Here is a 13,149-nt window from a genome sequence, read left to right as displayed (position 1 = left end):
ATGGGAGTGTGTATGAAGCAAAGGTGTGTCATTGAATTCTTCATTGTGGAAAAAATGGCACCTTTGACATCCATCAACATTTTCTGAATGTTTATGGAGACTAAACAATGGACATGAGCACAGTGAGGTGGAGGATGGTGCATTTCAGGAGTTGCTGACAGCAACGTGAAAGACAAACCACATTCCAGACAGCCATGCACAGCTGTCACACTATGAAATGAAGAGTATTTCAATCAGCCCATCCATGTAAATCTGTTAATGGTGGTGACTACATTCAAAAACAGTGTTTTATAGCTAAGAATTTTTTTCTAGCAAGTAGTGTTATTGTGTATCTGTTGTAGTTTCCATGGAAATAAATTGGAGGCATTACTTTCAGAGCAACCAATGTATAATTATGTCATTTTTTTTTTCAAGATGAAAATTGAAAAGCCAGAAATTAAAACCTGCTATTATACTTAACTAAAATAGGAGTAAGCCAGCAAGACTTCAATTTCAAGTTTTTACTGTACCGATAGCGTTTTGAATTTCTGCTGTAAGATGGAGCAATCATAGCAGTAAAAGATCAACTCTAGAAGTAGCTTTTTTATGTCAGCTTAAATGACTATTTCAAACTGTATGCTTAGATTAGAAGCCTGTAAACACTGGCCCATAATTCAAATAGACAAATTTATTTGCAAATGTTGTGTCCTCATGGGAAATATTAGTTTACTTGAAAGAGGTAGGAAAATAGGCTTACAACATTGATGGAAAGGTATGTGAGAGCTGAGTTCATTCAATTCTACAAAAAAGGTTCTTGATCTTTATGTAACATGTACTGGCAAGAGGCTTATTGGCACCTGTGGCTGCATGAAAATGCAGGATTTCATATGCTGAGGTACGTATGTGCCAGTTATTAGAGGTCAATATCACACTTTAATGTGTTGATAGGTACAACTTCCTGAGAACTTTCTGAGAAAATACAATCAGCGGTTTTCATTACAAAAATGTCAGTTGATCAAAATCTGGACTTCGAAGAAATATTTCAAGTGAAATGGTTTTGTGTAGTATTTCTTAATTTAAAGTGGAATTTCTGATGAAACATGGAGACTTCAGGTAGCCTGTCCTTCTATGGGCAGATCACACAAGCTTTGATCAAAGCAGCTCACAACTGGATGTCCCATGGCTTAGATGATTGTTAAGAGTATTGGACTGTAGTCAGTATTTTGCTCTCCCTTGCCCACTCGTTATGTATATAATACAGATTATGTTTTTAATGCACGAGATTTTGAGGAAGACCTTCAAATAATCTGACAATTAGAGCATTACTAATGCTTTGATTACCTTTTTCTCATTAAGGTGAGCAGGAAACTTACTCTTTCAATTCCTCAGATAGTACTGTAAGTTCTAAAGATTATTCTAAGTCTCTATCTCCAGTGAATATCATGAGAAATTTCATCCCACTGTGGATTGGAAAATAGCTCAACACTCAACTGCTTTGTTAGGTAGGGAAATTTTGTGGCTATACTTTGTGCAGCACATCTCCCACCTTATCTTGTTGCTGTGATCATTTGGCCAAGAGGTAAATTCTTTTTCCAGAACCTGAGTCGTCTAGAGATGTAAACAATATAATTTAATTTCAGTGTGAGGAGACACTAAAATAACAAGCATCATTGCTATGGGGAAACAAGGCTTCTATATTTCAAACACACATCAAGTATTACATGTATTATGTCCTCTAGTCTGGCAGCAGAGTAATTCTCTCCATGGGGATAGGAGAAGGGAGTTTTCTGCCCAGCTGTAGAGAGTAGGCTTCTTTCCCTACCAGTAATGACCTTGAACTTTCTTTTGTTTATTTCATATGAGCAGTTCCTCAGCTCTTCTTCACTCTCTCTAATATTTTTGTTGTGTTTGCCCTTTCTCTACAAAACCCCTCAAATCCAATTGAATCCATAGTAACATCTCACACATCCAACTTTTGTTTTATCAGTCCCCTAAGATTACCAAGATCCTACACTTTAAAATCTCCCTCTCCATATCAATTAATCTCTAAACGCTCCTCTCCATTTCTCTTCCTTAGATACTCTTAAATTAAATGCCCCAGCAACACACACACACACAAGTATGCCTGTGCTTTCCTCCCAGAAAAGCACTCCTGCCTTAGCTCTTGTTTGTTCCTAATCCTGCTGACTTTTCCAAACTTAATCTATCCTTCAAACACTTAAATTCATGTTCTTCTTTTGTATCTGCTTCAGCCTCAGCTTGCCCTCACTCCCATTGTCTCTCAGACGAAAAGACAAGTGACAAGGGCTGAGATCTGTGACAAGTGTTTATCTCATGCTAAAATTGCACCTCTTTCTGGATGTCTCTGTATCTAAAGCTAAGACCAGGGCAAAGAAGATGGTGCCACAGAGTGCTACCCTGCCTGACAAATCAGTTGTAGCTTTTCTGATTCATTTCTGTCGAGAACTTTTTACATGATTTGTTTTTCAATTGATTCTTATAAAGCAGCATGAGATGGTAGTGGGTAGCTGGATTAGACAGCTCTCTGCAGCAGGCAATACCCAAATGTCTGCTAGCTAGGTATCTCACTAGAAAAGCATAGAACAAACCATTCTTCTGCCCAACAATTCAGAGTTTTAATAAAATGGAAATGGTTGAATCTTGAAGCAGTCAAGGTATTTGAAATATTTTTTGTCTCGTTCCTCCTACTAATTAATTCTTGACTGAAAAAAAGGATCAGAGCAAAATACAAGAAGCAAGACAAGTGGGAAGAGAGCTTTTTCTGTAAAATTATTCTCCCACAAATTGGAGTGCCTCGTTTGGAAAAATGGGTATGAAAACAATGGGAAAAGAGAAAAGGGCTTAAGTAAAATGTGTTGCTCAATTCATTTCCTCTAGCTGTTCCATTTGAGCTCTACATCAGTAATAGAACCTGTTGTCCAGAGTGGCACAAAGGTAATTGAATCCTGTGAAACAAGTTGTTCTAAAATACTGCAGAAGACTTCCTGATATTTAAAACAATGAAACTTGATAAATTTCTATCAGCAAAATGCAGTTTATTTTTGTTTTGACTACATACATGTCATCCAAGCTGAAAAAAATCAGTCTAATGACAATATTTTTATTCTGTCCTTAACCTCTGTGTTTTTCACATAAAGAAACTATGAAAAACAATGTTATAAGCACACATTTCTGTTTCTGACATTTCAAAGAATTTGTAATGGTCTATTATATTTTTATCCATCAGTGAATGCAAGAAATCATAAAGAACACATGAATAAATCAGAAATGTATTCCTGAGGCAGCAAGATATGTCTTTCCTTGACTGTGCACTACTGTGCAAATATACTGGTGCAAATATATGAAGTTCACATTTTAAAAAGAATTGATTTAATTAACTATTCAAAATATTTTTCCATTATTATTTTTGATCCTGTAAAAACATTAGGATGCTGGTGCTGATTCTGCTAAGACATAAATGTGTCTTCTGTTTTGGGGCATGCCAGCTGGAATCAGAATTCTATTTTAAAAATTTTAAAAACTACCTTTTTTCACATTATATCTCAAAAATTTTATTTTTCTTTTTGGATTTGCAGGTGGCAAAGGAGGGAAAAAGAAGAAAAGCAAGAATACTGCCAAGCCTCAGAAAAATAATGGTTCAAACTGGGCCAGTGTTCCCCTCCCACCCCCTCCTGTGCAACCGCTCCCAGGCACAGAGCTGGAACACTACGGGGTGGATCAACAAGAAGCAGGGTAATTTTTTTCTTTTCCTTTTGAAGAAAAGTCTGTGATTTGTGGAGATGGGGCTTCTGGGTTTTTTGCTTTGTTTTTCCAAATGACAACATTATTCTATTTTGTTTTAAAAAAGAGAACGCCTTATCATATAGACTTATTGAAGGCTATGGAGGAGGACTGTGTGACTAGCTTCTCATGAGAGTGAATGAAGATGGAAATAAAATCAACCTTGCTTCATCATCATGTAGGGTTTCTCTGCTTACTCATGCTGAGAATTTATCTCGCTTCACAATTAGCCTAATGAATTTTGTTGGGGCTGCTTGTAGATTATGGGACTTAGTGAGTAAGGATAACATAATATGGCCCCTGTATTTTTTTACTGGTTTGATGTTGCCTGTTTTCTGTTGTCTGATGCAACAGAACAAAAAAAAAAAACATAAAATTGTATTGATTTTAGAAGATCAACCAGTTGGAAGTAATCTTCTCATTGGCTTTTAGAAGAAACTTCACAGTTGAGGAAGGTATGTTATTTGTAGGTATTTTTTGAATTTAAACTACTCTTGAGACTCTGGAACCTTTCACTTATCTTTGAATATCATAAACTTATTCTCAAGGACAAAAAAAATCACATAAAAAGCAATAAATAAGAGGAAAGAGACATTTTCTACACAAAGTACAACTATGGAATGCTTTCTATGAAGTGAAATTATATGAAATTCCAGATTATCAAACTCTGGATGAAAATCAGAACATGTAGAAAAATAGTTTACTGTGATCAACTCTGTTGGTGCCTACGGGAATCACTGCAGTTCCTTCTGGGACAAATCTACCTGCTTAAATACATGGAATAATCAATATTTCCTAATGATGAAACATATGTTTTAAAAATTGTTTTAATAGTTATACTGAATAAAAATATTTCAAGTGCTATCTCTTTTATAAGTACTTCTGTGATGAAAATCAGAAGATTTAAATGTTAATGTTTGACTTTTAAAATGAGTGGTAACTAGCTATATGTCAGTGGAGTTCCTTTTAAAATGAAGGCTATATTAGAGGTACAATTCCAAAGTGAATATAAAGGAAAATGAGCAAACTTACTGGTTGTAAATATTTTTTGAAATATCAAGAAAAAAAAGTTCATATAAACATTTTTTCTGTATTCTGATATAAAAATAAAATAAATTCAAGATGGTTTAGCTATGTAGTATTTGTAATTATCAGTTTATGTCCTTAAAACTTACGTTGAGCCACTTCATTAAAATAATTAAGCTATAGAAGGTGAACAACTTAGATTTTCTTCAACGACAATGAAATAGCATAAAAATTAAATGGAAATCCATCCAGGGAAATCCCTTGTGACACAGAGCTTCACTTCTCAGTTCCATAAAGTATCTGTTATCTTGGCATAAGAAATTATATTGGTCACCAAGACAACACTTTGTATTTAAGGATAAGGTAATCACCAGTCTTGCAGGTTCCTATCAATTCAGTTTTTTCCCTATCTTTTAAATTACTCTTTTATGTGTTGGTTTGGGTTTTTTTTTTGTTTGTTTGTTTTTTGTTTTAATGGTATCTCATTAAGAGTGATTATAATAAGATCTCCTAAAGTGCATTTTACAAGTCAAAGACAAATATAGAACCAAAGATTAGACTTACAGTATCAGTATTGAGCTACAGTAATTTGCAAAAAACTTCACTGAATCCTACTCAATACTAATGGCCATTCTGTATTCAGGGGGTTGATGTTGTTTCTGTGGATTTCAAAATGCTAAAATGGAATTTATCATAGACTGCATTCCTTATGTTTCCATTATGTTTCCATTAATGTTGTAAAAAATGCTTATCTTTTTAATTGTTTAAACTGTTTTGTTTTCCTTTTCTTTGATATATACTATGTATGACAAGTTCACTGTGTTTTAACTTCAGAATTAATTATATGCAAACATACATATATTGTGAATTACATTTGAAAAATGAATTTCTAGTCAGAAAAACTAAAAACTTTAATAAAGTCTTCACAGTGTCATATGAAAAGTGATCATTAAGAACAATAAAACAAGGAATCTGGAATGTAAATACTCATTTTTCTGTGCATCTCTTCCTATGATTCTTGAATTAAGTGTGAGTTCTATGGGCACGAGTATCCCAAATAAACTAAACAATTTTGACACCTTATTTTATGTATTAGAAATCAACATTAGTGTTTTTCTGGTTAATAAATTATAAGAAACAACCTACAGTAGCAATGACAGAAAAGCAGTCGCTACACTTAAACATAAAAGGAAGAAAAAAACAACTCTTGAATCTCTTTACTGTCTTCTCCCCAGAAGAATCAAGGTCTACATTCATGCCTATTTTTCCATAAACTTCAACAAGTATAACAAAAGATGTACATGCAAATCCAAGCAGCCATTGTAAGCAACATGATAGATTTGGGAATATACTTAATTCCAGTTCAACCTATGAAGAAAGTCTATTTATTAGTGCTGTTCCCCTAGCAAACTCATTCCTGTGAAATTTTCCCCTTTTTCTTGGCCTTCTACAAACTCTCCGCTTGTTCCTTGCTCTTCCACTTGCATATACTTCACAGTCTTTGAAATTACTGTTTTGTCAATCAAACATTCTTTTTGTGTTTTTTTTCTTTTTTTAGAGAAGATGCTTTTGCTTGGTTTTATCTTATACACTTGACAATAAGGAAATGTTTATTATTATTCTTCATCATCTCTTTGTATTTTTCACCAGTAATATGCATGATCGTAAGCCAACCACAGTTATGATTGGTTATTTTTATTTCCTACTACTGATTACAACTTGGAATGAAGCATTAGCTGCTGGTAGTTAATGTGCGTGATAGTGAAATTGCTATCCTTAGAAACGTATCTGTTGAGAGCATGTATAGATGATAATATATTTTATATAAATAAAATACTTTCTTTTAAGGCCTAGAGAAGGAAATTTTCTTTCCTGCAACAATTTGTGTATTGAAACAGAATTCCTATAGAATGTTCCCTTTATCTATTACTTGTACTTTTTAGTTTTGAAGAAGAAACCCTGACAGTGAAATGAACAAGCAAGCAAAGAGAACAAGATGAATATAGAATAAATCTGCTAATGTTAAAATAAAAATTGTTAGAAACATATTCATTTTTGTCAACTGGACTTAAAATTAATCATCATGAAATTACAACCAGAGGTTCCTAGTGAAATTAAGGGTTTTAGATTTAATAAGAAGTACTTGAAAAAGTTGAGTGCATTTTTTTCTGAGTTGTATTTACCCAAGGATCTGAAAAAAAAAAAACCATGGATGTGACCAATATTCACTATGCTAGTTCCAGAAGTTTAAATAACTGTATAATTTATATGAGATGCAGTCACAATGTCATCCTTTAGGTTTGCTTGCTTTTTCTTTTGGATTTATTTTTGGTAAATTGAATGCTAGGGCTGATGACTTTTCAGACATTAAGTTATAAAGATACCTGAGATTTTGAATCTCACTGTCCTGAGCTTCAGGCTTAGGCTCCTCTCTATTTCAAAAAAAAACCTAGTTGAAAATACTGTACTTGTGCAGAATCTTTTTGTTAAGAAATAGGCTGTCAAGCTGAACTTTTGGGGATTTCAAACAAGCAGGCTCAAAAGGCTAGTGCCTCCAAAGCTCATTTATGCGCTACTGTAAAGTCACTAAGGAGTCTCTTTCAGCCCTGTCCCTTTTAAGGAAGATGCTATTACACTTAAGCATGAAGTTGAAAGAGAGTAACAGAGTTATTGCACTGCAGATTTTTAACAGCATAAGTTAGGATGGTCTCTTCACCTTCAGGTGTCAATGTCATGAGTGAATATGGCAAGGAAAGACAAGTTAAAGCTATTAATACACTGTCTCCTAAGGAATTTAATGTAGATTATATAACATTTTCTTTAAACTCTCTGTTGTGAGAACGGATACTCAATCATCCAGTAGCTCCTAATACTTAGTGTTAAGACACAGCATTCATTTGTCCTTCTGTGCACATACATATTTCTGTATAGCTGCACATGGTTACATCTAAATATAAATTTAAAATGATACCATCTTTAATTACAATCTACATCTTCCACAGGCTTTCAGCTCTTTAAGTCAGATTTTTAGCTGTCCTTAATCTGTAATTTTAAGTATGGCCTACTTTTGAATAATGGAAAAGGCATTTAGTTAATTTTTAGAAATCTTCATCTTTGCTTAAAACAAATCTTCTGTTCATAATATGAGTTATGAAACTTCTCTGTCTCGGTGTTCTCAGCCTTTTTGAAACCCAGCTCCTCACATGAGAAAACTGTCAGTGATTCATTTTTCTCAGGTAAATTGATAATTCCTACAAAACAAGGAACCTTAAAGGAACATTTTTAAATTACTTCAATAAATTAGCTGTGTAACTCAATGCATTGTTTGCAGTATTGAGACCAAAAGGTACCCTTTTTGAAGACCTTGAAGTTGGAAAGTGACTTAGATGATGCTTGGGAATGATCTTCAGGGTATGAGATGATTTGACAGTGAAGGAGCTGTGAGAGCTTTGGTTGTCTACTTGTTTTTTCAAAAGAGCTGTCTATCCTGAGATATTTGGGAATACACTGGGAGTTAAGAAGACACTCAAGGGATTGCAGACTGGCTGGATGTGCAGATGGGAAGAACAGACAGTGTTGAGATTTGAGTTCTGTTAGCAAAAGTGTGCTCAGCAGAAGATGTGTTTGGATTAGGGCATTACTCTGGGGAAGCAGTGCTTAAGGTATAACAGGCAGTAGGGCCTACGTGTTTTGGTTAGTGATGATATCTCTAAGGGACAGGGTCCTAGAATGGTACTATAATACAGTCCTGGACTGAAAGGTCCATGGTGAAGCCAGGGACAGGAAAGGATTGAATCTCTGGCAAAGCTTACATAAGAATATAAAACATCTGTTTCTAATCCTGATCAGATATAGCTTCATCTCTTACCACCAAGATGAAAGATCAAAAATAGAACCAGAAAAATGTAATGCCTATTAGAACATATACATATATATGAGGAGAGATTAACTTGGTATTGAAGATTATTGGTAGTTAGTTGTTAACCTTTTAATGTACTTTGAAGAGCTGTGTTGGAAGTGTTCAGAAATTTAGCACCGTCTAGATAAATCCAGAAAAGTCTGATTAGGAGGTGGGGTGCTGGCAGAGCTGTCAACTTGTGCATTAAGTGTATCTTATTGTTGGCACAGCTGCATAACATATGCCTAGGGCAAGTGCTGCATAAATGTATTACACATCATGGTAGATACATATATACTCTGTAGAAAGACAGAGTGAGGAAACTGTGTGGAAAGTGTTGCTTTTTATAGAAGCTACAAACTAAAAAGAAATAGTAAATTTGCAGACAAATAAAGGGGGACGTGGATATGAGGAAGCACCTAAGTACAAATCATTGTGATCTTCCAATACTTTAAAGGAGCTTACAAGCAGGAGGGAGACTGACTTTTTAGGCAGGTAGATAGTGATAGGACAAGGGAGAGGTGGATTTAAACTGAAAGGAGAAGTTTAGGTTAAATATTGAGTGAAGAACTTCTTCACTCAAGAGAGTGGTAAGGCACTGGCACAGACTGCCCAGAGAAGCTGTGAATGCCCCATCTCTGGGGGTGTTCAAGGCCTTACTTGATGGATTATTGAGCAGCTTGATCTGGTAGTGGCTATCCTGCCCACAGCAGGGGGTTGGAACTGGATGGTCTTTGAGGTCCCTTCCAACACAATCCATTCTGTGTGATACAGCTGCATAAAGCTCACTGTTTTTTAAGAATGCTCCTATTTTCGTGTCTAGGTCAATCTTCAATACATTCTCCTAGGTTAATGATTGAGAAGGTAAGTGAGTTCATTTTTGTAGCTGATTGTGGAAGGAATGTTATCACCATCCACACATGTGATTATGGATCTGTAATTATTTTTGTTGCACATCTTACTCAAGTTGCTTAGTAGTTGTGGGAAAAATTAAACAGAATCACTAAGGAGAACTGAAGCAAGTATGACCCTATTTTCAATAAAAATTATTAATTAATTAATTAATTAATTAAAACTCACTGTGTGTGAGGAATCAAACTGTAGTAAGAACCTTGTATACCTGCTGCTGCACTTCAGAGCTCAGATTTGACATATACTAAGTTTGCTTGGTTTTTATTTTAGATATGACAGTGATGGTTGGTGTCCACCCTTGCCTGTTCAGACCTATCTCCATCAGGGCATGGAGGATGAGCTTGAAGAAGACGATGATCGTGTTCCCACACCTCCTGTGCGAGGAGTAGCTTCATCGCCTGCGATCTCCTTTGGGCAACAGTCAACTGCAACCCTCACGCCTTCTCCGCGAGAGGAGATGCAGCCAATGCTTCAAGCCCACCTTGATGAATTAACCAGGGCCTACCAGTTTGATATAGCAAAGCAGACATGGTAAATGTTTGAAGGGGGCACTTGCAGTCTGGAAAATGAAAACACAGTATTAATCTATTCCTGAGTGATATAAATATCAATTCCGTTTAACAACATTTTGCTAATGTTTACAAAACTGTAAAATGAACAGGAAATAGCAAAACTGTATCTTTAGTGCAAAGGCCATAAACATTGAAATATGCTTTTTAAATCATAATACTTGACTAAAAAGACAAAAAAAATGATATTCTTCTGGAGTTTTGCTTATACTGAATAGTTATCACCCACCTACTGACAAATTGTATGCCATTCACAATGTTCTCAGGCTAGCAGAAGACATGATTTTTATAGAATTTTCAAAAATAATGAATGACTAAAGCTCTGATTAAAAATAATGCTAATTACTTGAAATAGCAATGTAGCAGTTTTTACTCTTTATCACATGAGAATGATGCATTTGTAATCTGGCTGTATTTTGAAACACCAGGAAAATTTCTGATTTGTAGGGAAAACCCAGAAAAGACTTGAAGGAAGTTAGAATTTACAGAGCGTATCTTGCATTTCAGAATGCTTTATGCCTATTTAAGAGAAGAGCAAGCAAATACCACAGTAACATTTCCCCTGTAAAACAAACAGAAGCGATCTCTTTGGGGATTGAAAGGGGAACTTGTCATCTGCATCAGAAGGGGATGCAGTGAAGGTCAGTTGCTTTCTGGATGTTCCCTAAGTGGCAGCTGTCCTTTAGAAACTTTTATATCCAGACAAAGCTTGAGACTCTCAGAGGACAGAAGTGAAGCTAGTCATGTGGCACACTGCCAGAAGCGAAGCAGCTTTCCATACTGTTAAATAAAGTCGCAAAGTTATTCAGCTTGAGCTACCATAAATAGACCAGGTAGGTTGGAAGGCCATGCCAAATCAAAGCCAGCTGTTTTCCCTGGACTCTGTCGAAGCCTGAAGGCTTCTCTGCAATCTACACTCCATCAACAGGGCACTTTGGTCCCACCACAGTGCCATGCTGCCAAACACGGAGCCCAGCCTACTGTGGGACAGACCCAAATCCCAGGCAGCAGCTAAACTAGGGCTGCTGAAGGTGGCTGGCTTCCCAGATACACATCCTGTCTGCATAGGCAATGCTGCTGCATTTTGCAGCTGTTATGCTTTCTACACCCTGCAAAGGGCAGGCACCAGCCTGGTAGCGGGTAATGAGACAGGGTGCAGTTGCAGTGCCTCTAGCAGCTGACAGGATAGGTCATCTGCAAAAATGAAAATTGATCAGGGACTTTCATAACAGGGATAGTAATATACAGATTTTTTACTTTGTAATATACTTAGGAATATGCAGATTTTAACGTCACTCTTCTGTTAAGGACATATTAATTGTACACAAAACTCTGAAAAATAATATACTTAAAAACCTGTATTTTCATGCTAGGTTATTATTCTGCAGATTTAGGGATATATATTGAGAGCTGCAAATACAGGTGGTTTGTGATTGGTTGGCTGGAGATGCACCATGCTGCCAAAGGGTCTAGCAAAGGCTGTTCAAAGTCAGAGGAAAATCCTCCACTGCCTAAGTGGGAAGGAAAATTTCTTTGTTTTCCTTTTGCAAGTTTAGCCTATCCAGTATAGAAAGAAAAAACAACAAGATGAGACCTATCAGGTTACTGTAGGAGTAACTGAAGAGATATTTAGAGACCAGTCAATTAGGAATTTAAAAGCACATTACTAGATTACTAGAAAAGTATGTAATCATTATGGCCCCGATCCAGCAAATCACTTAAGTATATGCTTAACTACAAGTACATGAGATATTGACTTCAATTGTTCTATCACATGTTTAACATTAAGCATATACTTAAGTATTTTGCTTGATGGGGAGCTAATCACGCTGTTTATTGAGGGTGTTAGATCACAGTGCCCTTTAGCGCAGTGTTTTGAATACTGCATAGCCAAGATCCTGGTGTCCAGATAGAAAAATACTCAAGAGCTGTTAATCAGAAAGAGGTTGTATATTAGAAAGACAGTCTTTGCTCTGCAAATAAGCTTCAGACTAAGCAACAATTTAAAGCCTACACACAAGGATGGAAAGAGATTCCAGCGGTACATAACATTTACTATGACATTCTCTGATCCAATAGATTAACATTATGAAAAAAAAAAAAACGATTGTTTGAATAAGGAAAATTACCGTACTTATGAAATGTAGGCAATAAAAAAGCAGCAGAAGCTCAGTCAAAATGTATGAGAGCTAGGTAGCCAAACAGGTGACATTTGCAGTTTTCTCTGTTATGTTGGTGTCCTAGCATAAGACCAGCGGAGTCCTGGATCCCACCCAGAATTCTGTCAATTGGCATCAGGTCACAGCATCTCATGAACAGATATCCAAGGGCTCTTACGTGGCTGAACTAGCAAATTCAAGCCCCATACATACACTTATGCCAAGGCCAGTCATGTCTGGGTCCCCCAGCACAGCTTGCTGTGTACCTATAGTGCTGTAGGAAATGCTGCAATGAAAGCTGATGGTTGTTTTCCTCTGAGAGGACCATATAAGTGAAACTCCAAACCCAGTGCTTGGCTTTGATTGTGTACTTATTCTGTGGATGTTTTTTTTTAAACTTTATTTTTCCTTTTTTTTTGTTTTAAATTGCATGCAGTAATCATGCGTTCCCTAATACTGCTGCAATTAAGTCAATTAAACCACTAGAAATAAAGTAAAACCTTCTTATTGATAATGGATTCATTGGACTTGAAAATTTCTTCTGTCCTACAGGCCATTTCCTTCTCTTCAGGGTGAGTTTTATGACAGAACATTGAGTCTATTCAGGCAGAGGTGTGAAATTCAATTTTGGCTCAAATGCCTGATTTGCAAGGTGAAATGTAGGGTTAGACATTTATATGCTGGGTTGGGATTTAGAATTGTGCTTTTCCATGGACTTCCCACTTCCGTGTACATCAGTTCCTCACCTTTAAAGGACAATCTCAGCCTTTTCTGTCTTATAGGAGGGGCAGTATATGTACTATTG

At 36.0% G+C, this 13,149-nt stretch overlaps 1 protein-coding gene across 6 annotated transcripts in view; it reads left to right on the top strand.

The window, feature by feature from the left end:
• Positions 1 to 13,149, top strand: part of ROBO2 (roundabout guidance receptor 2) — a 459,965-nt gene that overhangs the window by 413,539 nt on the left and 33,277 nt on the right. For all 6 annotated transcript variants that reach the window (XM_031556589.2, XM_031556590.2, XM_085241102.1 and 3 more), the window contains exons 22-23: positions 3,576 to 3,732; positions 9,887 to 10,147. In XM_031556589.2, coding sequence (XP_031412449.1) covers positions 3,576 to 3,732; positions 9,887 to 10,147 — 418 coding nt within the window. The remainder of the gene's footprint in view (positions 1 to 3,575; positions 3,733 to 9,886; positions 10,148 to 13,149) is intronic.

The sequence above is a fragment of the Meleagris gallopavo genome, chromosome 1 (assembly GCF_905368555.1).
Source record: "Meleagris gallopavo chromosome 1, MGAL_WU_HG_1.1, whole genome shotgun sequence".
Taxonomy (NCBI): domain Eukaryota; kingdom Metazoa; phylum Chordata; class Aves; order Galliformes; family Phasianidae; genus Meleagris; species Meleagris gallopavo.
This window is presented reverse-complemented; position numbering and strand designations above follow the sequence as displayed.